A 27,638-nucleotide genomic window follows, 5' to 3' on the forward strand; every position below is an offset into this window, starting at 1 on the left:
AACACCGAAGCCCCCGAATGACTTGCATTTGTATCTCGCCATCAAGAGGCCTCGTGATTATAGCCATGGGCCCGCTCGCATCCTGCTCTCTCTCTTTCTCTCTCTCTCTTTCTCTCGCTCGCTCGCCAGGCTCTCCTCTTCTTTCTGGGGCGTACCGTACATGGGTTCCCATCGTCCTCGAGAAACGATCTCGTCTCTTGCAGACGGCCGGCAGACGATGCAGATCGCGATAATAATATTGTGACTTTATCATTGCATGCGCAGCCAAAACACGTCCTTCTCTTCTTTTCTTTCTCTCTCTGCCGCGTGAATGCAAATTAATGCTCTTGTTAATTACTCCGGACCCGTGCAATTAAATTACGCAGCGCGATCGTTCACAGACGTTAAATCGCCTCGCGATTCAGATCACTTGTGAACGGTAAAAAGTACAACACATTCGAACGTTTCACTTTGAATTTGCCTTGATCGAGCGGCCATTGTTCGCAGTTTAATAATTACAATAATACAGAACGATAAGTGGAAAAAGATATTTTACAAAAAAGTTCGGGATGCAGTTTCGATAAGGCAACGAAAATAATAATCACGTGTTTTAAACGATGATGAATTTTCGGAGAAAGAACGTAAATGTAAAAAGAAACAAAAAAGAAGTGGCAGATTTGTACTTTCGATACGATCACGTCGGTCGGCCATCTTTCGAAACGTTATTAGAACGAGGAGCGCAAGAAAAGCAGCGTTAAAAAGAGGGAGAAATACGGAGAAACAACGGGAGAAAGAAGGAAGGGGGGAGGTAGATGCGGGGGTAGCTTGGTTTTAATCCTTCTTGTTTGTCTTTGCATTAATTATCCAGAATTAAGAACGCTGCTCGGTCGCGGCGCCGCGCGCAGTCGGATTACTGGCTTTATTATTACTTGTTGCAGATTATTAATTACCGAGAATTACGAGCGAAGCGCGGGAGTAGGCTGGGTGGTGATGGCGGACGCTATCGTGGGCGTACGACGGCCACGATAGGATGGCCGGGATGGATGCTGGGAAAAGAAAGCACCTCTCCTTCTCGCGCAGAATATATATATATTTGTGTTTTCAATTAATTTCCGTAAATTAAGAACGATTGTAAGAAGAGATTAGTGACCGCTGGTCCGGTACTTAAAGAGCGGCAAATAAGACTCCGCAAATGAGAAGCATTTTGCCTCCCTCGTATCGCTCCGATTTTTTCCAAGTGTAACGCGAACAAGTAATCAAACAACTCGATGAATTATTCTGCAGCCTCGCTAAAGTGATATAATTAAGTAACAAAATAAAAAAAAAATAATACAATGTTTTTGTTATTAATCAATCATCATATTTTTTACAAACATTTTGTGTATTTTCTATTGTTATTCAATAGCTCATTGCTCTTTTCTTGAAATCTTATCAAGTTATTTTGACTATCAATGTCATTAAACGGTTTTCGAATCGAAAAAGAAGAGACATGAAACAGTTTTCGCTCTTTATCAGTAAAAAAGAGATAATAGATTAGATAATTAATTTGTATTATAAAGTTTAAGGTTTATCCGTCTTTCTCTCTTGCCGCAGTTTTCATCGATTGGAGTTGCTTGAATTATTCTCACGATAGTATTAGTAGTGCACGGAGAAAGCAAACGCGCGGACTTGGTTTTCAGTTAGGTATGGGATTAATCGACAAGCAGATTTAATGGAGAGACACACATGTACGTATGCACATATCGTGGGGGAGTCTACGAGCATATATACATACATGAGAGAGAAAGAGAGAGAGAGAGAGAGTGGTGGCAACACAACGTACGTACATCTCGATGAAAAGTAATGCTAACAATGGGATCATGCGAGCCTTTATAATATCGCACTGGCGGCCCAATTCCCCGTGTAGGATACGGAACGGGAAGAAAGGCCGAGAGCAGCCTGCCAGCTGCTGTAAACGATACAATTACCAAACAGATATGAGTACGGAGGGAAAGAAAGATAAAAAGACAGAGAAAGAGAGAGAGAGAAAGAGATAAAAAGAGAAAAAAGAAGACAATCGTCATTCATTTGGTGTAACAAAAGTAATCGACCGATGGCCCTCGGTCAATTTTATTCGTTATTGAGCGATATTGAATGCAGTGGCGTTAATCATTTGCGAAATAAACCGAATCGGTTGCGAGGCGATAAACGAATTTTATCGACAAGTTTCGATACGCGTATAAAAATGTTTTTCCTCAACTGGAATAAAAGAAGGAACACTCTTTTCTCTCGAATAAATCTCTCACGATACTTTTCGAGAGCTACGAGAAAGAGAGAGGGAGAGAAAGAAAGCACGTTTATGGGAGGACTTCACCGAGTCCTATTTGTGTATTCGTGCAGTTAACACGAGCGCATAGATATTAAAAGCTTATGTTAGAAACCACGCGCATGGCAACACACAACCAGGAGCTGGGAGGAGCGAACAGAGGAAATAAATATGAATAACGGCTTTTTTTCCGCTTCCATCTCTCTTTTTTTTTTTATTATCTCTCGCACATATTTCCTCCTCTTATTCCTCTTTCTTCATCAAGTTCTGCGTTCTTTGTGTTACATTCCCCTCTCTTTTCTCTTTCTTCCTCTCCCCTTTTCCTCTTTCGTGTCTTTCGTTCTCTCACAATATGTCTGCGCATTGTTAGGGCCATTACGGGAGCCAATTAATCTATGCACAATTTTATAATTAAATGGCTAATAGCGCATAGAATTATAGTCCAGGGCCGCGCGCGTACTCCCACGTACTTCCAGCTGGCTGTGTTACATCAGGTAGATTATATGTGTGTACATGTACAATATATATACACATATATATTGAGCGTCGCATGCGCTCGATAGAAAGAACGAAGATGAAAACCGCGTTTTTAAATACACGTTCTTTATCTTTTTTTTTTTTTTTTGTCTCGTGTCCGCGCGCGGCGCCGACCTCTTTTCCCGGATTCTTCCCAATTACAAGGCTCTCGATTTCAAATAGGCGGTTTTTTGCGACGAGCGAGAGACGCCGAACCATTCGTTCGTTCGACCGAGTTAGGCAAATTAATTAATATAATTGACTCGTCTCGTTAGCTATGCGCAACACGGCCGCATTATTATTTCCTCGCTGATTATCGTAGGGCCCTATGCGCGCATCGACGTGTACAGGATACGACGCGGCGCGCAATTATCGCAGTCGATTACTTTTGAGCCAGTAACAGGAATATCTGTCGGCCTTCTCGATCAGATAACGACCTCCTTTTCTCTTAGAAGATCCTCCCTCGTCGGGGAGTGGTAGGACCTTTGAAACAACGATATATTCTCGAGAGATGAAGACTCGCCAATTTTTTTGCGAGAAACAAACAGTGATATTTAAAAACAAACACACCATCGCGATTCGAACTCGTGTTATTTGTAACTTCGCATTCGTCGTCGTCACCTGTATTTTTTGTACGTCGTTATTACTGTCGAAAACACAAAATTATGACGAGTCCGGCGACGCGATCGGTTCTATACGCCCGAACAACGCGAACAACGCACCCGGCGCACTCGTGCTGCAAACCGCAAGAAAAATCCCCCTGAATTATCGGTGCGGTTCTCGGCGCATGCTGTTGTGTCGGTCCGGGTAGAAGTGTAGAACGGGGTCGATGCGCACTGATATAGGTATGCGGATGCATGTGCACGTATCTACGTGCTTGTGTGGGTGGATGGCTGTGTGTTTGGCTCGTCGTAGATGTGCAGCTCCGCTTTGTGTACCCGTTGCTGCCGCTACCGTTGCCGTGCATTATCAGAATGTAACGACGTCAGCAGTACACGCGACCGGACCGCATAGGGAAAGCCGCGGAAACCTCTTGATCATTCTATTTTTCAAACGGCTGGCCATTATCTCGCTTTTCTCCTATCGATATATACACATATACGTGATTCGCGTCACGAAACGAAACGTGTCTCTAAGATTTTCGAGAAAAACTGCACACACGGAGGAGAATCTCGCACAACTAGATTTTCTTCTTTGATCTCTTAACTTGGATTGTTCATCCAGAACGTCTGTAACTCTTCCTTCAAGTGTTTTTTCTTTCGTGCAAAAAGATTACGAAAATACTAAGAAACTATACCCCGAGTATGTGATATCTTCGTAAAAATATTGCTTTATTTGTAGTTATATGTATTTATAAAAGTTGTTTTTTATCTCTTGAATGTTAACGTAGATAAAAAAGAGCCAGTATTCTAGAGTTCAAAAACAAAATTATAAAAATAATTGTGTAGAACGATCGGCCAATAGGAACCAGATGCAGGGTGTTATTTGCAAAGATATAGTCGAGTTTTTGTGTCGAAACGTTTCAACTTTTATTTAAGTCATCTTCAGTCGACAATTCAAGTGAAAAAACACTTCTACGATATACAATTAGACAGAGCAAACAAACTGCACAGACAAATGTGTCATGGTGAGAGAGTGAACAAGAACTGATATACACAAATTTTCAAAATTATAAAATTATGAAAGGTCGTCGACATCAAATAAGAAAATTTAGATAAAACTTGTCTCGGAATTACTAAAGTGAATTATTTTTTTTTTCACAGAAAAAAACGATAAGTAAAATATTATCTTGGTAATAGGTATTTTATGAGGTGTGTTTTATTTTGGACCAAACAATTATTTAAATTTTCTGTTTTTATACGTTAGATATTTCTCGTGTACTTGATGTATGTTTTTCTCCTTTGTGTAAAAAGACTTTTGTTGAAGTTTAAATTATCCGGGAAAAAAAACCATTCTTCTGTTGCAATTTAGATTAGTACGTTATTTCTGATAGAAAACGAGAGAGAGGCGGATCTACGAGTCAACAAAAAACGAGGAGAGTTCGCACGATATCGAAGCAGCTGACTATCGATCGAGATACAACAACTCGGCGGATACGATATCGCGAGGAGCAATTTGACGAGACAACGAAACGAATCACAGTTGAAGGCGAGACCCGCACGAGCCGACGGCTCGCGGAGCTCTGTTCTACGACTGCGACTCCGGATTATTTGGATCCCTGCGATCCCTACGAACTTCCTCCTCCTCTTCCTCCCGTATTTGCTCTCTCCTTCTGGCTATCACCGGCTCTTTCACTCTGTCCCTCGGGATATCCCTCGGTTCCCTCTCGCTTCGTCCCTCTCTGCGTGTCGCGTTGAATCCGTTTCCGTTGTGACTGTCGCTGCGCGTCGCGCGCCGAACAAGTATTGCCTATTTGTCGCGCGACTCGCGACATTTCGTTCCGAAATTCCGAAAAATTCCATTTAATTTGTGACAATCGGACACGACCAACTTGTCGAGGATTGCCGTCGATTGATTTGTCGAGTCTGTCGATCGGAATCACGTGAGAATTGAACGGAGAGACGCGAACGTGGCGGACGACACCGCGCAAGAGGACAACACTTTCCCCGACGACCTTAAATCCCCCTCGTTCCGTTTACCATTCCGTTTCGTCTGTCGTTTACCTCGTGGGTGGGGTGTGAGAGAGCTTGTACAATCAGTCTCTCTTCCTCCCGCCCGGTGTACTCTCCGTCACGCCCGTGTCGGGGACGATTCATTCAGAGAAACTGCCGTGAAAGGGACACCTGTTGGCGCGGGGATTCGCTGTGACAATCCTAGAAACGAGGAGCACGTGCCGCCGCTACACACGACTCAATATATATCTCAATGGTTCTCTTCCTGTTTGCGCACGATGCATCGAATTAATCGCGGTTACTTTACGACACGCGGGACACGACACACGTACGTTGCGTATAATAAATTTGACGCGATCTTGTTTTCGTGTAGAGAGAAGCGTATATAAAACAAAGCTATTCGCCTCGGAACGACGTTTCCCACCCGAAACCGCAAAGTGTAATCTCGCGAAGCAATTTCAATGCATGAGAAGATCGCACGTGAATCGCCCGTACAAAGAGGCCCGAGGGTCACTGGGAGCTGTTTTCGACGATAATCAAGTCTTAAGGAGCGGTGGGTAGTGCACAATTAAAGTTACTTTTTGGCCCGAGTGGTAGCGCCAAAGCCGAGCGGAGGTATATACACGGGCGAAGATAAAGTGTTGCCCAGCGGCGACACCACGCGTTATTAATGTATGCGTGGATAGTAGCTTCCGTTCGTATATTGCAGCGAGACTCGAGGAAGGCGCGTTTGACCAGTACGCGAAGACTACTTCCGGAGCACTCTTGTTATCGAGACGGGGTTGTCTTAGCGATTGACAAGTTACTTGTCATTGCTAATCCAAAGTTATAGTTTTTTTCCGAAAATGTCAAAGCGACAACCGCTTTGAAACCGGTTACGAGGTCAAACTTTTATCAAAATCACCTATCACAACATATTGTCTGAAGCGGCTATCTTAATAGTACTGATCATCAGCTATATCACGAAAATAGAAGATCGTGAATTCTTTTTATCTAACTGCAATTATACCCGTGTTTATAAATCGCAATGACCTGATCGATGAACAGTCTAGACAGTTACAAGTTTTGTAACGCCTACCTGGCCGTGGTGCAGTCCCTATAAAGAATATCGAAGTCCTTGCAGCTGAGCAGCTTGCACCGGTTAACGCCAGGCTGGATGGCACCGAGGCCGCGTAGGATCCTAACCTGCTCGACGTTACACACCAACGGCACGATATCTAGCCGCTTGAGCTTGGTGTAAACTGTGTGAAGGCCACCCACGAGATGTTTGAGGAAGAGCTCAAAGGCCTGCGGCAGGCAGAGCATTGTATCGCCGGCGATGATGAACGCCGCGACCTTCTGGCCGCGATAGTCGACCAGCTTGCACTCGTTGGCGGTAGGATCGCTAGTGCTGATCGGCGGTGGACTGTTGTAAGATCTCGGTGGCAAGACCGCGTGATGAGCTGCCATCAATTCAAGCGGCGAGCCATGGTGACCGCTCAGCATACCACCGAGCTGGCCCAGCAGTCCTAGCCCCGGTGGTGGCAGTCCTGGCATGCGGGGCACCATTCCTGGTGGCGCTCCCGGTCCTCCCCCGGCTGACAGAGGCGGTGGACTCAGAGGTAGGCCCTGGGGTGGCGAACCTCTTGTGGGCGATCCGGGTGTGGGCACACCGCGATGTTGTTGATGATCGCGTATCTGATCACGCGACTGCTGATGAGACGGCGGCGGCTGATGCTGACTGCCGTGAAGCTGTTGCTGCTGTTGCTGTTGCTGCTGCTGTTGCTGACTGTGCTGCGTCGACGGACTGTGCGGATGTTTCGGACTGCCGGTTACGGGACTGGCACGACTGCTGTGGTCGGAAGAGCTGTCCATTGCTCCGTGGTCCATGGGGGGTCGGAAACGCGCGTCCCTGTTCTTCCTGCGACTCGTGTTGACAACGAGGCACTCCGGCGCGTCCTGCAGCTCGCCCCAGCGATACGCTCCGTGGCCCCAGATGTTCACGTTGCCGTATCACTGTGTTCACGCTGGCGAATATCGGAGCAAGTCCCGAGAAGCGTGTCGCCTCAATGCATCTTCAAGGTCGTTTTATTCGATTCTCTCTCTTTTTGCGTATCTCTTCAGACACTCCGACAATTAACATGTATATGTATATACATATATCGTTATCGATGTTTACCGATTTAAATCACGCTGTGAACAGCGTTTTTCAAACGCGCCGCCGCGTCACTGTAAACAATTATATCGCGCGTTTCTCTCGCCACACGTCAGACCCGCACAATGTTTTCAGTTCTCACATGCACACGAAACCTTTATGTCCATAACTAACTTTCTTTCAGTCTGCTGCAACGCGCATACCTTATTCTCACCCATCCATCGCGAAGATATCTGAACTCTTTCGTTTGCGAGATTGTTCGCAACGATGACGACAGTGAGACTCCGAGGAAGAAAACGGCGACGATGATCCGTCCGCACTGAGTCCGTCAGCGAGACGTACTAAACTTGTTCACTGATTCACGATAACGATGTCTTCTTCATGTCACAACAAACGAACAGAACTTTTTTTTACACCGAGACTTTGATAAAGAGAGAGCCACGTAAAACGCGAAAGAACCGTACGACTGATAGTGATAGTGTCAGTGATAAGATGACAGTGTAGGATGACGACGACGACGACGGAGACGGGCTATCGCGGTAACTCGCAGGGACGCGCGTCGCTCGTTCTCAAAGTAGCAAACGCTCTCTCGGTCGAGTCGGGAGTATTTCCCTACCCAGTCACAGATGTAATAAATAAAAACATCAGTGGGAGCTCCGACAAACGGGGAGGATGGGCGTTCTGTGCGCGCACCCGACTATCCGGTTGGCGGAGCCACCGGGGCGGCTGTTCTCGCTATTGGACGGCAGGCTCGCACTGTCTACGCCTTTCGTACCTTCCCCCCGAGTGGCGTCGGCTCGGCCAACCGCCCCCCGCTCGTCCCCACTATTTGCCAACCTTCTGCCACCGACGTAGTAGACGACGACGACGACTACGCCGACGAGGACGGTTCCGGGGGCTACCAACACACAGAGACAACCAGACGCAGACGCGCAGAGAGTCTGAGGACAGTACGACTGGAACGTACCATCGGAGCGAGTGGGGGATTTCTTCTTTTACCTCGCGCCCGAGTTTGTCTTCTTTCTTTGTAGGTCTTACGTTCTCTTTCCTGCCTTAACTCGAGCGCGCCTTCCTCACCTCACCCTCACTCGCTCTTTCTCTCTCGCTCTCTCCTCCTATCTCTACTTCTACTTTTATGTATCTTTCACTCTTGTCTCTTATTCGCGTACTATTCCTCCCTTGGACGTCTTGATTGTTACCTAGTAACAATCTCTTGACTCTTCTTGACTTGTTTCTCTTCTTTTTTTAACTGTATGCACCATTTCTGTCGTCGTGTTTCGATCGCAGCCACTTCATTACACGCATCTACTTACCTTGTATTCTCACCCGTTCGCTTAATTCTTTGATTCGATTTTAATTCCTTTCTCGTATATATTTGTTTTTCTTACATTTTTTCTTCCGCATCTTTTTTTTTTTTTATTTTTGCTCCTTTGCTCAACAAATTCTTCAAAATCCTATGCGTCACTTCAATTCTTCTTTCGTTCTTCTCCTCTATTTCTATTCTTATCCCTCTGCTCTCTTCCCCTCTTCGTTTCCTCGTATCGTCCTCCACGCGCGCGTTCTCCGAGTTCACATTCTCTCCTGTGTGCAACTAGCCCTCTCTGCCTTGTGCTTCTTGCTTCACTCGCTCCCGTCTATCCTACTCTCTCACTTTATCTTTCTCTTTCGTCATCCCCCTCTGCGTCGCACGCGCCACACGTATTGCCCTGTGTGTCTTCATCTCTTTCCCTCTTTCTCTCACTGTTCCCTGTCCCTACGACGAAGAATGTCGCCAACGTTCGAATCGATCGCTTGCTTTCGCGCGCACTGCCTCCCTTCTTCACCCTTCTGCCGTTCGCGAATCCCGCTCCTCCTCTTCCCACCTCCCTCCTCCGCTAGCTCCCTCTTCCTTCACCTCCTCCTCGTCCTCCTCCTTCTCCTCGCCACCATCCTTCTCGACCACCCTCTCTTTACTCTTCCCTCAGATCTCCTCTCTCTACCATATTCGCCATCAGCATTACACGCGCGCACTTATTTCTTCTGTAGGTACCTCCGCTTTCCTTGCGATCTCTCTCCTGCCTGACTCCACCACCCCCTTACGCCTTTTGCCTACCCTTAGTCCACTTACCCCCTCTCCGCCGCGCACGCTTCCACATTTCCTCCGCCTCTCTATCCCTACCACAGTCCCCCTCCCCCCGGCACATAGGATAGTCTACGCTCTCCGTAGCTCGACATGGTTAGGGTATGGGTGCTTAATATCTTTGTGCCATACCCAAGGCGCCCGTATCCGCCGACAGTTCCTAAAGGTGAACTTTGCCGCTATCGAGTATCTTGATTCGAGGGATAGAGATGGAGAGAAAGAGAGAGAGAGAGAATTCTATAATATATGCACGCAAATGCGAGCAATTTTACACGAGCGAGCAAAAATCAAATACGTATATACGATATCTTAACATTAAGTAGAATTACTGAAAAATATATAATTTGTGTGATAAAAAATCAAATTGTCACGTCCGAAACAAGTCTATATTATGTACATGTGCGTGTATATAAGAGGATGCATTTTATTCACTTAATTTAAATTAAATCAGTAAAGCGCATGTGCACTTTTTCTTTTGACGATTAGCTTATTTACACGTGCACATCTTAAATTTACTCAAGCCGCTGAAATTATCACGCGCGTCAGAAAAGTTTCCAACTTTGGTTATCTCGTTACGGGCATTTTCTGCGGCTGATCGCGACGAGAAGGGAAAACACGGTCTAGCGTTTTCTTCTCTCTTTCGGCCAGTCAACCCCTCATCGTCCTTCATTCGGCCCGGTGACCCAGATTCACCAGAGAGAAAGAGAGAGAGAGAGACCCTTCACGATGTAAGTATCGCCGTATATGTATCTATACCAATACGTTTGTACGGGCGCACACATACGCGAGCGCACAGGCGTATTTATGCTCGTGTGTGCATATTCTACGGTCTCATAGATACGTTTACTCGAAACAGCTGATGCCGTCACTTCATTGATCCCCAAACGAAGCGAGACTCACCGGCCCTATCTTTTCATTGAATACAAGCGCTTTGCGATACAAAAAGAGTCCGACAGATATACATTTGCTAATACAAGATCTTTGTGTCGACGTAAATTATATAATACAGAAGTGTGTTGTGTTTTGTATTAATTCAATTGACTATTCTCTTTCTTTCTCTCTCTTTTTCTTCGTAGTCAGTTACAATTAGTGTCGTTCGCGCGGTAACGCGATGATGATCAAGTAGGTTCGCCATTAACTTTGAAATGAACTCTTTCTAGCTTATTTTAACGCTCTGTTAAGTGATAAAACTTGCATAAATAAAGTAACACCAAATAACAATATATTTTTAAGAGAAAGATAGATCATAATCAAGAGTAAAATTTCTAGTTTCTCTTTAGGATTTTTGCAACAAGATGAAGAAAGTATTGCGATTACGTTACAAAGCATCTCGGATAAGCAAATTGATTGTGGTCAACAACCGACAGAGAAGATTTGCACCAAATCTTGTCGAAATCGCGCGAGTAAAGTAAGTCGGCGTTGCGACTATCCGAAACGCGGTCGCCGACCGCCAGAAAATAAAAATTGTTCTTTGTCTTGCGAGCGATCGATCATAAGATCGATACGCGCATATATATCCGAACAAAGTCATCGGAGAGGGTGATCGGTAGGGGACCGATGTTTGCCGCGACCCAAACCACGTCCAATTAGTGGAATTAATACCGGCTGGGCTTTGGGGGAGCTAATGCCTCTGTGCGTGCATACCTACGGGTATGCGCGCCGATGACTGCACTTTCCTTCGTGCGTAATGAAGGACAATCCCGTCGTCGAACCTCACCTCGATGCACTCGCTTCGTGGAAGCGCGATCGCCACCGCCTCCTCTTGTTCTGCGGTCAACCGATGAAATTCCGTAACTCTACAGACTGTGTGCGCGACGGTGCTCCACTGAATCGTTAAGAAAACACTGGATGGCTAATTTCGCTTCGACCTGTCGAGAAAAACGAATATAACTGCGCACTTTGAAAAACGAAGTGTCTCAGGTGATGTTGAATTTTCAAATTTACAATCAAGATCTCATATAATACGCGATCACTGATCTCATAGTTTTGCGTATGCTTTCGAAAACTTCTTAGAGATCAATCGCGCGAACAAATAAGAATTGTCGGATACTGTTTTAAATAATAGTTAAAAAAAAAAAAAAAAAAAATTGAGCGAATAGCGCCAAGTTTTGCCGATCCATTCTTTACTTCGAAGCGTTTCAAGAGCTTCAAACTATCGGAAATTTCTGTCGGATATTACACTTGGGTGTAGCACGCGTATTGCTTCTTTGCCTTTTACCTCTTTGTCCCTCTTCCTCTCTCTCTCTCTCTCTCTCTCTCTCTCTTTCTCTCTCGTTCTATTTTTCGAAAGCGCACCGATATCGCGCTCCTCTTGCTCGCGTTTGGCGCCGAGGTTTGGCACGACAGGGAACGAGCGCCAGGCATTTTCAGACAGACTACCGTGTGATACGCATTGTTCGTCCTGGACGTCGCCACCGTAGTCCCTGTTAGCGGCGCCCAACACCCCCTCGCTACAGATACGCGCTTAGCGCAACACGGTGTGTTTGCATCGTGCATAGCTGTTACGTAACCCTCGTCATTGTTTGCGCATCGTCGTTACACGCCTGTATGGAGAAAGGGAGGGTGGCGGGTGGGCCCCGCTTCACCGCGAACGAAAAGGCGGCTGGAAAAAAAAACAAGAGCGCGGACGGCATTTTCGCTCGTCTCACATGTGGGATAACGCATCTAGACGCAGCCGAGCAGACTCCGTTCAGCATCCACACACACACACACACACACACACAGAGGGTGTAAAGAGAACTGCTGCATCGAGAGAACAAGCGCCCGATTGCTCTTTTCGATGTTCACGGTCGCACGCGTGTTCACCGTGTTTCCTCCACTCTTTTCCCGGTCTCTTACCGCGCGTTTTCACCGTTGGATAACTCATCGCACATTCTGCGGATGAATATCGACCGTTTTCGAAGCTGCTATCGCGCTAGGGTATCGCGCGCGAGAGAGAGAGTGCCAATTTCATCGTTTTAATTTTGTATCGGCATGCGCGAATCTCTATTGAACAACAAAATCGCAGAATCACAATCGCAGAATCAATCGGTACGGCCGTGTAGACAAATTTGTCCGTTCGGCGAGCGGGAACAACAAGCGAACAATATGCAAACGAGCGATGGCGAGAGAGTAAGAGAGAGAGAGAGAGAGTGAGAGAGAGCGGATTGGGGGGAAAACGAGCGAGCAAGCCAGGCGAGAGAGGTGGGGACGGTTTGCATTTTCCAGATTGAAATGTTAACCCAGTAGAAAGGTGGTCGGCGTGCGTGTGCATTACGGCCGATAACCCGATAACACCGAGCCGCGCTGTTGTATGCATCACGCCCTTACATCCAGCATCCCCGTTCTAGTCCGCAATGAAGCAATCACCGTCGATAAGCGTTGTACAGGTCCGGTACAATGGACAAGACTTTCTAGCTCTCCCCTCTCCCTCTTTCCTATCCTCCTTTATCCCAGGTCATTATACATCTGCCTCTCTCTCTCTCTCTCTCTGTGTCCCCCTCTCCGCGCTTGTAAAATCCCGGCATAATCTCTCTCTCTCTCTCTTCCCGCATAGAATAGCCGTCCGAATTAAATGGAAGCGGGATCTTAATTTCTTTTTCATCGCTGGCTTTAAAGTTTCTTTCTAATCAATATATGGGAACGCTCCCGCGGACTTCAAGAGATACTCAAATTACACACGTATTGCCGTGTGTTCAAGTCAAACTAAACATTAATTTGAACTTATAACTGTGGTTCTTTTTGGAGGAGAAGAATATTAACGATGTTCATATATACGTGTAGAAAATAAATCGATCCGAAACGGCAAACGAGACTGTAAACGCAAAACGTTTATCGAAAAAGTCTGTCTTTCTTCGTCTGATCGCTTCATCTGATGCGCTATATAAGTAGTGGCCTATTTGCAAACCACCACCTCTCTCCACATGTAGTTAAGATTAAAAAATCAATCACGGATAATAATCGCGCAGCTGCTGATCGCGTCAAGAGTGTAATGTGTAAAATTTAATTGCACCAGGCCACCCCGACGCCGCGCGCCTAATAGAATATGCACGAAACCACGATCGAAAGTGTTTTCCCGCAGACAAAAGTTGGTGGGAAAAAAACGTGATGAGAGTCCAAATAAAGTAGACAAAGAGGCGCGATGAAAAACGACGGCAATTTTTCTCGATACCGATGCCGGCGTTCGGTTTTTCACTGTGGCTTGTGCGCAACTAATTACCCGTATGCCACGTGTTATTATAAATAGCCAATCGTTACCGGCACAGCCGCATTCACGATTCGCCCATAATGGCGTGTTATCGGATAAATAAAACAGATAGCCGGGAGAGGGTGCGCCTCGATTATACGTCGGCATCCCCCCTGCAAACGCGGAGCTCTCTCTCTCCTTCTCTCTCTCTCTCTCTCTCTCTCTCTCTTTCTCTCTACTCGCGGCTCGCAATTTCTCGTTATTATTTTAGCACATTCAGACGCGATAGATACATATTGCGATAGATACACAAATTGCGCCGCGCATGCTCACGTCCACACGCATTATCTCCTGCATAAGACATAGTGTTATTGCGAACTGGAATATATATTTGCCTGAATTTGATTCTCTCTCGAAAATAAATATCCACTCTAGTAACGAGAAAAAAGAACACTATTAATATTTCGTGCTTTCAAATATATTGCCAAACACGCACGTTGAAGTATTCATGGCATTATAGACTCGTGCGAGTGTAGCGAGTTTTCTTCGAAAACTCGCGACGCGCAAATTCGATACGCGTTTCCTCGCTTTTTAATGAAAACGTTAAATCTTGTCTAAAGCGATCTCTTCTTGTTGATATTGACGGCGACGGCAAAATGCGTCTCCGCGACACACACGGGGCGGTGATTTTCGTCACACGTGGTATTCAAGCTAAATACATTAGAAAGCTCATTTAAATACGACACAATGGCGAAGCCGGACGGTCGCGTCCGGATAAATTCGTTGGCCGGAGTGATACTGTCCGTCGCGCGTTTCCATCGCCGGCTGTGCCGCGCCGCATTCGAACGACGCGCCGCGCGGAAACGAGAGCGCGAATTGATAACAACGCGGGATTTATTTAGAGGATTATTTATTCGAGATCGAGCGCGCGACGCAAAACCGGTTGCCTTCGCGAGTTTAAATTACTTTAACGGCGTTTATCCCATTTTCACAGGCGACGTCAGCGATATTTCGGCAGTTGCGCAAAAGCCCCGACGTCAATACTTTCCCGTGGCAAACACCGCGGAAGACAATCGCGTTGACACCCTGTGATGGATGTCCCGCCTGCTCAAAATNCCCCCTCAGTTTTCCCGCCAATAAAGCCCATTGTAAATGCGAACTATTTGAAATATTAGATCGGCACAGCGATTACAGCCCGTTCAGTCATCGCCGTTGACGCGACGTAATCCTTTCCCACCTCTCTCTTTCTCTCTCGGCTCTCAGCGTGCGCGCTTCGCGCAAAACGCGTTCGCGCCGCCTGTCACGCTTTTCGCGTTACCTACGTTTTCACGCATTCTCTTTTTTGCCTTACGATAAATACAATCAGTTCTCCTCCTTTCTCGTCCTTTTGTTATCTGAGCAGAGTTTAGGAAAACAATGACACGTTTGTGTGTGTATGTTCTCACTTTCTGCCCGGAGTCTAAAGCAAATTGTTCCATTAACCGGACAATTATCAATGGCCGCACATTTGTTAAAGAAATAATTAAGAACACAATTATTTCTATGTACGCGAAGATATAGAAACTAATAATTAAAAAATTATATTCTAAAAAATTAAAACATCGACAATCATGTTATGATTAATATTTACGTATCTGCTAATTTTGTTTCTTTGATAAATGTTCGATCATTGGGGATATGTATAGTTTAATTCAAGAATCGACGGCGATAATTTCCATGATATATTTTACGCACAATATCGCATAAATACGATATCGTTAGCGTACGTTAAAAACCTACGCGGACAGAGGCTAGAAGTGACATATTAGCATTTATCTTGTTATTATTTATGATTGAAAAGTACCTTGCTTTATATATGCTGTTTTCGCCCACAAATTACAACGTGCGCGCATACGGGATGGAAAAAAGTGTCAACTCTATTACCTCGCGCGGTTTTAAAAAGTCTCTTAATCCTTCCAAGTTTTAACGAGATGTCGAAATGTCAGTGTGCGTGCTGACACCTATACCTATCAATTACCTATTTACGCTCGAGCCGCGAAGGCTACTCTCTTTTATCGGGAGCGGACAATCTGACATACCGCGCGCTCAATGAGCAACTTACATTGATATTTTAGTAAGACGGGCGCGTAAGCAGAAAATCGCCATTGTATATCAACAACGCGATATTACGACACGTCATCTCTTGTGTGTGGTGTTGTACATTGTTCGTATGTATGATATGAAAAAAAAAATTCTTATTGTAAAAACTCGTCAAAATCGCGGTGCGGTATATGATACAAAGATGCGAGATCTCTCCGTGTCTTCTATATAGAAAACTCAGAAACACCGTCGCGTTACGTTACGGGTTGAAATTGTGTTTGGATTGTTCTTAATCTCCATTATAATTGCACGCGCAGTTGCTCCGGGAACCGACCGGACAATTTTGAATTTGGATTGTCGGCCCGATGATGGATCGGCCTTTTGTACGCGGCGTTGATGATACCTCGCAGATGTATCCACCGCGCCCTTTTCGGACGAAACCACTTGCCGGTGATTATCGATTAAGCGCATGCACACTCCGCTTCTTGCCCGATCCTTTTCCATCCGTCTGTCTTGACTCTTTTCTTTCTCTCTCTCTCTCTCTCTCTCTTTTTCTCTCTTTTTTTTTTTTTTGCTTCTCCGAATATGCTTTAATATTTTTTTTTTATCTCAAACGCGCTCGACATCTGGCTTAAAACGACTTTCGGAGCTCGCTACAAAAATTCACGTTCCTCCTGTGACAGAGAAATGTAAAATAAATAAATTGACGACAAGCCAATTGGTTTTTATAACATTCACACAGTTAAAAAAACACACAAAATATTTGTGAATACAGATAGCAGATTTTAATTCTCAGCATAGAGAGAGATTCGGTATTTATAATTGTTTTTTTTTTTTCTAATGTAATATACACATATATATCTCCAAAAAACTCTATTGCAATTTAATAAAAAGTTAAAAAACAACATTTTTTCAGAAATTTCATTATTTCTATTTATTATCACAGAGGACATCTGAAAAGTGACACGTAAAATATGTGTGTGTAACAGAAAAGTTCGCCAGCAACTACACGCGCGTCGCGAACAGATGTCTCCACTTTAGATAATTTCAGCTTTTACACTAATCTAATCAGCGTATCATTAAATAAGGAATACATTTAACAATCAATATACACCGCATGTTGCGTAAATGAAATCTATGCCATATCCCGATAAGTGTGAAACGTCACGACTTATCTGAATAAAAAACGCATCTATCGCCTTGTCATCTGATTGCAAGTCAAATATTGTAATTGAATTGTAAATAAAAGATGCGATAAGATAACGACTTTTTCATATTTTTTGTTCAAAAATAATGTGACACCTTTTACACAATAAAAAAATTAATTAAAAATCCATAATTAACGTAGTTAAAAATACCAACACAGCTAATGTTCAAGATTATTTTTTTTTTGAATAAATGCAAATCATTCTAATCTCATAATTGTAAACTTATCGAAAATACTTGCATGTGTTACAGAATATACATATACTGTTTAGCACATCGTATAAATTGTGTATATTATCTACACTTTATTTAACATATGAAGAAAAACGACAGAAATAATTATTTTTTTTAAAGTTGCAAAATTGAAGGTTTAGAAATATATATGAAAGCATGATTGTTTTAGAAATGATATTGTCCACGTAAAAAAAAAAAAAAAAAACATATATGTATACATATTTACCACCCATGATGTTGATGTGCATTCTCGGCTACATGCGCAGATGAAGTAGCCGCGCAATTTTGTAAAATACCGTAACCGTAATTACTGTTATTGCAAGATATTTAATATACGGAGCACGATTTTACCCGCGGTCCATCCCTCTGAATCAACCGCGGCGGCGAGAAAAGCAATACGAGCCTCCGATATAAGCACTTTCGCATAGCCGCCAGCTACGAAACACGCCAGAGGTTCTTTCAGCTTTATAAATAATAAATTCGCTTTAGAGAGAGAAAGAGAGAGAAAGAGAAAGAGAGGAGTGGAAAAGTTGACGACCGTTCGGGCGAAAAACGAAGGGAAAGATGAAATTGAGCGTACGAAAAGACAAGGAGGAAGAAAAGTAAAAGTGTGCGATGAAAAATTCTTCCACAACACAAGCCAAGTATATTTGCCAAGTGACTTTTATGTTATAAGCAGCATTTTTCACGCTAACTCTGCGCTTCAATATAATTGTAAAAAAAAAGAAAAGACATAAGTGGCTAAATTCATTTCGATTAAAGTTACTTCTGTGAAAAGAAGACCGAGCAGATATAAATCAGATGATTGTTTCTGAAACTCGCGATATAATCACAATATGAAATAATCACTTGAAAAAAACAAATGACATGAGAAAACAAGTGCTGTTTCTAAGATACGCTGAATTTTTTCCCGTCTCCGTGAAAAGAAAGAGAGATACTCTTATCAGATCTTTATGTAACAATTACAACAACAGAAAAAAAATAGAAATAACTATATAATGCCGTGGATACAGCACGGAACAGAACCAAACGAATAGTGCACGTAGCACGAAACAGAACCGAAAGCTTTTTATCCGTGGTTTAAGCGAACGATGATTACGCGTACTTCGTACATCCAAAACATGCACCTTGCGGCGCTCGAGGACGAGAACACGATAAAATGTGTGTCCGTTCGGTTTGAATCCGTGTTACATCCACTGTACTGTCGATAAGTAGAACTGTCAAGCATCGAGAGCATCGGTGATGGAGGCACGCAAACAAACGAAACCGTGTCCGTGTGCGTGACGTCCGAACGACATGAACGAAAGTGGATCTAGCACGGACTCTAACCGAGATACATTTGTATCGTATGCGCCTGAAAGTGGAACTCGTTTCGTAGTTCATGAGTTCCACGCAAAGTGGAATCCGGCGCTGAAAGTAGCGGCTGGAAACCGTCGTAAAAAAACAACAATGGCATGGCTGCTCTCAGTCTTTTCTCTGACATAACATATATAGTGACAAACCACAGACGCCATTTTTGGTCCAGAAGTTCGAGTTGTCTGAGCTTTAACTTGAAAAACTCTCATCGGGAAGTAGCATACAGGCGTATAAACTGTCTCTCTTCAGCCATCCTTAACTCATCTCACCTCGAGCCACACTATCATCCCTTTGAAAGATTGGCATATGAGCGAACAATTCCCCCAATGTTTGCTTCGCCATTTTCAAACATCGAATTGCGCAACTCATCTCCGGGATATTATCGAGTGAGATATTTCCTGCTCTCGATAATATAAAATTCTACCTTCTATACCGACGTTGCATAAGATAACACTTTGTCGTCGTTTGGTAACTCTTCTCGCTCTCTTCAAACAGCTGGTTGGAAAAAAAATTCGATAACACGAAATATGTGTATTATGTGCAACTGCGGTCAAAATATGTCGTTTTCTCTGGCTCGTAAACGACTTTCACAAGGATCTAAGAAATAGAATCGCGTGAATCGGAATTTAAAGACTTCCAAAGACTTTTTTTTGACTATTCCTGATTCTGTCGCTGTGCGAATGTTGTTTACGTTTCCGATTTGTCGTGACGCACGTTACGATCGAGCAGTAAAAACGACAATTGAAAAACAAGTGAGTAAAATATACACGTCGTAAAATACATTTGCTGATACTGTTGGAGATGTTACGTATTTTGTTTGCAACTGGCAACACGTTGACAATAATGTCTGTAAAAAACTTATGTGCCTTTTTACTACAGTCTTTTCCATTTGAGAAAAAAACGATATTGTTAAATAACCTACACAAGATATTGTAGTACGTGTGTGTGTGTGTGCGTTATATATAATTAATTCTACTGTGTACATACGAACATTAATTGTTGTTGGTGTTTACAAGTGCGTATCTTAGATAAACATATTATTTAAAGAGCAGAGTTGTAAAAGAGTTATCTTTTTGTATTAGGTTTAATATTCATTGAGCTTTGTTCTAAACGCAATAATGGGCAATGCGGGAAGCAATCAACCTGTTAGCCATCACGGCACAGTAAGCAGGGAACATCGACACAACAAGGATCATCCGCCACCATCTCCAGGAAAAGACGGACAGGCGTTTGTCTTTGATAAAAAACCTAGTCAGAAACTTGTTTTTCAGTCTTCTCACGAGGAAGAAGAGCCATATTTTGCAAAAGTAATATAAAACTCAATATAATTGTAGTGACACGTGCATAAGTGATGATATCAAAAATTATTGCGTGTAAACAGAACAACCAACAAGAGGGAGATTTTTCATCACAACGACCAAGATCCAACACTGTTTCTGAGGGAACAAAAGTTGCAGACAGCAAGGTGCTACCGACTGTTTTCAAATGGGAAGGAGGCGGTAAGCAGGTATATATCAGTGGGACCTTCACAGGATGGAAAACCCTTCCAATGGTAAAGAGCCATGGTGATTTTGTTACAATAATTGATTTGCCAGAAGGAGAACATCAATATAAATTCTTTGTCGACGGAGAATGGAGGCATGACCCTGGATTAGTAAGTTTTTCGGACTTACTGTTATTTATATATTATTTTTTGTAAATGTGCACAAAGTATAAATTCATAGGAGGAAGTAAGAAAGTTTATGTAAAATGCTAAGATACGTTCAAAATATTCCTTTAAATCTAAAAATATTGATCATCTTGTGATATATTGTAGAAAATAGTTGACAACGGTATGGGCTCCAAAAACAATCTAGTATCTGTAAGAAAATCTGACTTTGAAGTATTTCAAGCTCTCGCGAAAGACAGTGAGAGCGTTACCAGTAGTGCTCAAACAGAATACGGACAGGAAATACCGCCTCACAAGCCTTGGGAAAAAGTGGCGGGTCCACCTATTTTGCCACCTCATTTGTTACAAGTTATTCTCAATAAGGATACACCACTATCCGTAAGTCAAACGCACGACAAAAAAAAATCATATTTTAGTCAGTATTTAAGGAGATTTTCATCATTGTTATTATTTTTGTTCTTTACAGTGTGAGCCTACTCTTTTACCAGAACCAAATCATGTTATGTTGAATCATCTTTACGCCTTGAGTATTAAGGATAGTGTGATGGTTTTATCGGCTACGCATCGTTATCGCAAAAAATACGTCACAACTTTGCTTTACAAACCTATTTAATTGTCGTCATTCCCGCTTGTTTGTTGGTGCTAATTCATTTTCTTGATTATCATTGATTGTTGTTAAGTATTGAGGTGTCGGAGTAGTGCGACATTGGTATGTAAAGAGAAAAAAGAAGTAACAACTTTGACCTCTTTCTCAGAGTAGAAGATCATAATATTCAAAAACGTTCGTTTTATCTCATTGTTTATTACACCACTGTTTACCTCAGTCATGTGTGTATAACAAAAAGTAACTACTATTTATTAAAGTCAAATATTTTATATTCGTGGTTCTTTTTCTATTGTATCGTCTTACAAAGCCTCAAAGCCTCCGAATAGAACGTGCATTCCCTTTTTGAACAAGTACATTCGCAAACGAGACACGTTTATCGTAAATATTATTTTGCATTTTTGCGCACTAAGTAATCGCGTAAATCTAACAAAGTATAATCGGCTGTGCTGAACTTCATTCTACAAATGAAATATTTACTTGTGTCTTCATTTAGAGATTGTTATCGGTTACTTCTGATATGTACGCGTATGGCGGTTCAGATCTCGTTCTGAGAAAGTATAAACCTTTGGCGGTACGATCGACGTGCTCTCCCATCAGAACCACTTGAGAATTGACGCATTTGCCGTTCATGTACGAGTCCCAACTGTCGCATTTTGTAGCCGACAGACCTATCTTGGAGTTAATACTTTCCGTAAAGTACACGTATGATCGTCCATGACTGCAAGCCTCTAAAATAAGCGAAGATACCGTTCATCTATGATCCAGAGCTCAAGAATAAAAGAATAAAAAAAAAAAAAAAAACATTTTACCCATTATTTCGGGAAGGCAGCAACATCCAGGCTGAATCGCTGTACCCGCATTCGGATAAAAATCAGCTTGTCCCAGAGGTTGAAGAAAACCCAATACACCTCCGCAAGAGTGTATGATGTCGACGAACATCGCGTCGGTGCGGTCCAATCGAGTCTTCTCGGAGGTGAGTAAGTGAACACCCGGTAGCGCCGGATCCAAACCTGTCACTCTGCTCAATTTCCCGGAAGTCGTCGCGCTGCCCGCATTCCCGGCGACGTGTGCTCCGAGGGAATGACCTTGCAAATCAGAAGTAACGTAAAAATAACAAAATTTTAACAGTTGTCGCGTAACGTGCGTTAGCGTAACATGATGTACCGATGAAGTGTACATTTTCGGTCTTCAATCCGGTTTCTTTTACCAATAAGTCTATGAAACTGCCGGCGTCTTTGCCGACTCTCACGGTATTCTGCATCGGGCCCAAGTAAAACGTGCTAGCGGCCAAAGGTTCCCAATCCACGAGGATAACATTGTAGTCGCCATGGGTGAGAAAAGCTGTGTACCAAAAGAATATAAAACTCAAAAATACATTCGTTCACGTACTAAGATCTCACTAGTAAATCAAAGAATACAAGCGTACCGTCTTTCATATTTAAAAATCCGGTACTCATGGCACTTGATTTCCATCCGTGCGTTATAAATTTCGTTTTTCGTGAGGGGTTGAAGTCGGAGTCGGCGAGATTCGCGGTGTCGTTTAAGGTCAATCTTGTGCCTTCTTTCGGACCGGATCTTAGAAAGATTTATAAATAAAATTTTCAGAGATCTACATCGAACAACTACTGAAACGGTATGACATATAATACATACTAATATGCACACGTATTAACAAATCGTATAAATGTAAAAAAGTACCGAGTGTAAATTATATAAGCTATGTCCGAACCATCCAGTACACCTCTTGCTTCATTATCTGGAAACTTCAGCACTGCTACTTGGGGTAGTCCGTTACCGTCAGGCATGAATATCCAATCTTCTCCATAGCCGTCGTATCTCTCGCGTAAACCGCTTTCCCATTTCTTCGAATGCGCGGTATGCCACAGTATGACGAGAACAATCATTTGTTTCGACGGTAGGATCGACAACATTTTACTAGCGTTGTTGTATCGTAATTAAGCGGACGAAATGTTTTTTTTTTTAACTCGAAGTGCGCGAGCCTTGCATTAAAAAACTGCCAACGACAGTTGTAGTAATAAAATCGCAAAGTGAGGATTTCTTTTTAAATCCAGACAAGTACCATGATAAGCAATCAGTACTTTTTCGTCCGGCCTATTTCTTCCTGGTTTATCTTGTATATGTAATATTGTGAACACGGAAGTACTGTTAAGCGGCATCAAAGATCGTAATTATATTCAACAAGGTGGGCAAGCAATGTAGCGCGCGACTTTGTGTATTTTATGCATATCGCGTGCGACCAGTTCTAAATCAGTGTTAAAACCGGCTGGTTTACCGATAATGTTACAAATGCTATAAAGCACCTTCTATCATGAATTATTTGCATTACTTTCCCTGATTATTTGTGCTCGGAATAAAATTAATTGTGTGCACATGTAATCGTTCGCTCGATAAAACATCGATATTGTTTAAAACGTACATATAAAAGAAAAAAACCGTAAACGCGCGCGCTACGAATGTATATTTTGTCAAATCTCTATTTATTTATTTATCTATTTATCTATCTATCTCTCTCTCTCTTCCTCTTCTATTTCTCTTATTTTCAGTAAAAGATCTCATTTTCACTCGGTTGAGACTATCTCCATATTCCAAAAAATCAAACAATAACTTAATATTATTATTTTTAGATTTATTATTATATATGTGTTATAGATATACAATTTTTTTGTTTTATTTTTACATTTTGAATCTTCATGTATCAAGTAAACGATAAATATAAGAATAACAGTGAATACACACATTTATGTGCACCTTTTTTTCCATACATCAATCATACGTAAGTATCATAAATACAGTAGAAAATTCATTGTACCAATTTTTGTTAGATGAGCAATTAGAATGCGTACTGTTTTTTTTGGATTTCTCTGAAACACAAGAAGCAAGCTTTAATGGCGGAATTGCTCATATAAGGTGAAAACTTACTTTGTTTATTTTGTTCAAAATTATTACTTTGTTCAACGGATATTGAATCGGTCCCAAACTCGCCATCGCCGAAACACCCTACAAGAGGTACTTTGGGAAATAATCTTTTGAATATTGTCGATTCCACATTTCTCTCTTCATTGTACATATTCTGTCCACGAGCTCTACACGCAAACATAAATCCCATGGAATGTTTCTTTAATCTTACTTGGTCTTTAAATACTTTCAACTTTTCTTCAACTTGTTGCTTTGTTTTGTATTTCACATCAACAACCACAGACCATGATTGCATACGACCAGAAATAGCGACAACGGTAATTTGCCGATTCAGAGAGATAGAGGGAAATGACTTGTTTGCCTGCTTGACGTGTAAACGATTTACAACACCACCCCACACGGAAACTCTTTTATTTCTGCAGCTACAAAAAAAAAAAATTATATATATATATATATAAAAATAAATAAGTTTTACTCTAACTAGCTAGTAAACGTTGCTTATTTAAAGTGTATATCATGTTAATTACACTTGAATTACCTTGCTTTTAAAATAGAAATTATGGTAAATGCTTTTTCACGACTATCAAGATCACAGAACAACATTAAACATAAAGAATTCTCATCACTCTGCTTTGACGGTTTATCAATACAATTCAAAAGAGTTGTCATCCTAGTTGTCAATCTTTCTTTCTGATGTACTATCAAAGTTCCATATGGTATAATAAGTGTGCTAATTTGCACATTTGGAATTCGTGGCAAATATGCAGACAATATCTGATTGTGAGAATAGGAACATGATTCCATCTCTATATCATCTACAATAATACCACTAATTCTTAATATGATAGAGTCATAATTCCTAGGAAGTCTCACAGTACCTTCTTTAAAACAAAACAAAAAATGAAATTTAATAAATGTTATATACATAGTGTACATATGTGTGCATAACATGTACAATGTACCTTGAACATTTTTTACAAATTCGTCATCAAACAGTCCAGTTATAAAATATAATCCTACAGATGGTTCAATCCATGCAGGTTCCAGATATTCTTGTATTAAACCTCTAGTAAAACTACGAATAGTATATTCAGGACCTCTTGTTCGTTTCTCTTTATTTGCAGCTTCTAACCAAATTCTGTATAAAAAAAAGAATACCAATTTAAAGTTGTCACACTCACCAGTAATATATATTCTACGCTTTGGATTATATTTAAAACATTTAACATAAAATGTACAATCATTTATTTTTTATAAAATTCTATTCATTTACTTTCAGTAAGCAAATATCTGACATAACACAGCAATTTATTATATAATACAATTTATATACTCAATTTGTCATATGTTTCTTTATGACAAAAAATATACACATGTTTTCTCTAGAACTAAATATATTTAATATAAAACCTAGACGTAAATTCTTTTTAAATAATACCTGCTAACTTTTGCTGCATTCGCCAGATCCTTGGCTTTTAAATACCGAAAGACAATTCTTAAAATGTCGTAATTCAAGTGTGGACTTGAATCCAATAGAATTTCACAATTTTGTATTTTATCATTCTCTAATTCGACAGGATCTGTACTTCGAGATTTTTTTTGTGGTGGCTCCTCCATTTACAAAATGTGGTTTAATATTTCTTCTTATATGAATACAAGACAGCACTTTGTTATAAACAAAAAAATATCAAAATAATGTAACGCGAAATGTAACAACTTTGTTTTATATTTCTCTGTTGTTTTTCCACTGCATATCAGTGTGCGGTCACACAGGTTAGTTAAGTTTTGTTGATTTTGTTTGATGCGAAAATGGACCAAGTTTTTCACAGTTTTGAGACGCTTAAGGCCGAAGCACAGACTTAAAAGCATAAAGGATCGTCTACAATGGGAGTAGGCAACTTTGACTATAAGTAAGTTCCACTTGCTGTTCGCACCACTCGTGAGCCTTACCTATCTTTGTTTACCTTTTCCTATATTAAAAAAGCATTTGGACCGAGAAGTGCACGTTTGGAGTCGAATATATCGCACCTATTGTTGCCTCTTTTCCGCGTTGCCGATTGGTTAGTTGGTTGATCGAGCCGAATCGAATCGGGGTCACTGACCTCGGCCGCGCGACCGCGGCGGTGTTACTGACTTCGGTCACGTGATTACGGTATATATATGTATAAATGCATATATGCGTATCTGTTTGTATTATATATAGATATAGAATATTACATATACTATATATGTATAATATTCTCTGTTTTACCCTTTTAGCTCACGTGACTTTAGTCACGTGTTGTTTTTCCATTTCTCTCTCTCACTATTTTGTGAGTTTGATTTTCATTCGTTATTTATGTATCGCATCTATTGTTGTCTCTTTTTCGCGTAGCCGATTAGTTGGTTGATCGCATCGAGTCGAGTCGAATCAATTCGGTAGGATCAAAAAAAAAATAAACATACTATTATCTTGATAAGACGATTTTATCTTGCAAAAAATTAATTATATCCTCATAAGATAATTTTATATTGCAAAAAGATAATTAAATACTCATAAGATGCTTTTATCTTGCAAAAAATCAATTATTCCCTCATAAGATGATTTTATCTTGCGAAAAATCACTTCTTCCCTCATAAGATACTTTTATCTTGCGAAAAGGCAATTATTCCCTCATAAGATAACATTCCATTGCGAAAATGCCATAATTCCCTCATAAGATGATTTTGTATTGCAAAATTGCGAATATTTTCTCATAGTAGAATTTCGCATTGCGAAATTGCGAAATCTCCCTTATATGAGGGGATCGCGAATTCTTCTTCATATGAGGGGATCGCGACTTTGAGGGGATCGCGAATTCTCCCTCATATGAGAAGATCGCGAATTTGAGGTGATCGCGAATTCTCCTTCATATGAGGGGATCGCGAATTTGAAGGGATCGCGAAGTGTCCCTCATATGAGGGGATCGCAAATTTGAGGGGATCGCGAGTTCTCCCTCATATGAGGGGATCGCGAATTTGAGGGGATCGCGAATTATCTCTCATATGAAAGGATCCCGAATTTGAGAAGATCGCGAATTCTCCCTTATATGAGGGGATCGCGAATTCTCCCTCATATGAGGGGATCGCGAATTCTTTTTCATATGAGGGGATCGCGAATTCTTTTTCATATGAGGGGATCGCGAATTTGAGGGGATCGAGAATTCTCCCTCATATGAGGGGATCGCAAATTTGCGGGGATCGCGAATTCTCCCTCATATGAGGGGATCGCGAATTTGAGGGGATCGCGAATTCTCCCTCATATGAGGGGATCGCGAATTTGAGGGGATCGCGAATTCTCCCTCATATGAGGAAATTGCGAATTTGAGGGGATCGCGAATTCTCCTTCATATGAGGGGATCGCGAATTTGAGGGGATCGCGAATTCTCCCTCATATGAAAGGATCGCGAATTTGAAGGGATCGCGAAGTCTCCTTCATATGAGGGGATCGCGAATTTGAGGGGATCGCGAATTCTCCCTCACATGAGGGGATCACGAATTCTCCCTCATATGAGGGGATCGCGAATTTGAGGAGATCGCCAGTTCTCCCTCATATGAGGGAATCGCGAATTTGAGGGGATCGCGAATTATCTCTCATATGAAAGGATCGCGAATTTGAAGGGATCGCGAATTCTCCCTCATATGAGGGGATTGCGAATTTGAGGGGATCGCGAATTTTCAATCATATGAGGAGATCGCGAA

The 27,638-nt window shown here is 42.0% G+C and overlaps 4 protein-coding genes across 8 annotated transcripts in view; 1 reads left to right on the plus strand and 3 right to left on the minus strand.

The window, feature by feature from the left end:
* Positions 1-8,144, minus strand: part of LOC109858392 (dachshund homolog 2-like) — a 179,661-nt gene extending 171,517 nt beyond the window's left edge. For 2 of the 4 annotated variants that reach the window (XM_020435577.1, XM_020435576.1), the window contains exon 1: positions 6,491-8,143. In XM_020435577.1, the coding sequence (XP_020291166.1) occupies positions 6,491-7,281 (791 nt within the window). In that variant the 5' untranslated portion in view covers positions 7,282-8,143. Of the gene's footprint in view, positions 1-6,490 lie in introns of all 4 variants that reach the window. The other 2 variants (XM_020435578.1, XM_020435579.1) reach the window with 1 other exon arrangement.
* Positions 8,145-18,860: 10,716 nt separating this feature from the next.
* On the plus strand, positions 18,861-21,252 carry LOC109858397 (5'-AMP-activated protein kinase subunit beta-1). Of its 2 annotated transcripts, none has more exons than XM_020435584.1 (5): positions 18,861-19,457; positions 19,788-20,012; positions 20,087-20,359; positions 20,522-20,752; positions 20,841-21,252. In XM_020435584.1, the coding sequence occupies exons 2-5, from the start codon at positions 19,824-19,826 to the stop codon at positions 20,985-20,987; spliced, it is 840 nt and encodes a 279-aa protein (XP_020291173.1). In that variant the 5' UTR covers positions 18,861-19,457; positions 19,788-19,823; the 3' UTR covers positions 20,988-21,252. The 2 variants fall into 2 exon arrangements, with proteins under 2 accessions (XP_020291173.1, XP_020291174.1); XM_020435585.1 differs by lacking the exon at positions 18,861-19,457 and adding an exon at positions 19,519-19,720.
* A 96-nt stretch (positions 21,253-21,348) lies between these two features.
* On the minus strand, positions 21,349-23,480 carry LOC109858396 (pancreatic triacylglycerol lipase-like). The gene is made up of 5 exons (XM_020435583.1): positions 22,680-23,480; positions 22,408-22,556; positions 22,146-22,322; positions 21,791-22,066; positions 21,349-21,709 (listed from the first exon to the last, which is right to left on the minus strand). Exons 1-5 carry the CDS (start codon positions 22,910-22,912, stop codon positions 21,471-21,473), a joined length of 1,074 nt encoding a protein of 357 aa, XP_020291172.1. The 5' UTR covers positions 22,913-23,480; the 3' UTR covers positions 21,349-21,470.
* A 174-nt stretch (positions 23,481-23,654) lies between these two features.
* Positions 23,655-25,866, minus strand: LOC109858393 (F-box only protein 22-like). Its single transcript, XM_020435580.1, has 5 exons — positions 25,357-25,866; positions 24,881-25,056; positions 24,457-24,799; positions 23,949-24,340; positions 23,655-23,863 (listed from the first exon to the last, which is right to left on the minus strand). Exons 1-5 carry the CDS (start codon positions 25,533-25,535, stop codon positions 23,766-23,768), a joined length of 1,188 nt encoding a protein of 395 aa, XP_020291169.1. The 5' UTR covers positions 25,536-25,866; the 3' UTR covers positions 23,655-23,765.
* Positions 25,867-27,638: the final 1,772 nt, after the last annotated feature.

This window comes from Pseudomyrmex gracilis, unplaced genomic scaffold (genome assembly GCF_002006095.1).
Source record: "Pseudomyrmex gracilis isolate BER0280 unplaced genomic scaffold, ASM200609v1 scaffold_202, whole genome shotgun sequence".
NCBI classification, from domain to species: Eukaryota; Metazoa; Arthropoda; class Insecta; order Hymenoptera; family Formicidae; genus Pseudomyrmex; species Pseudomyrmex gracilis.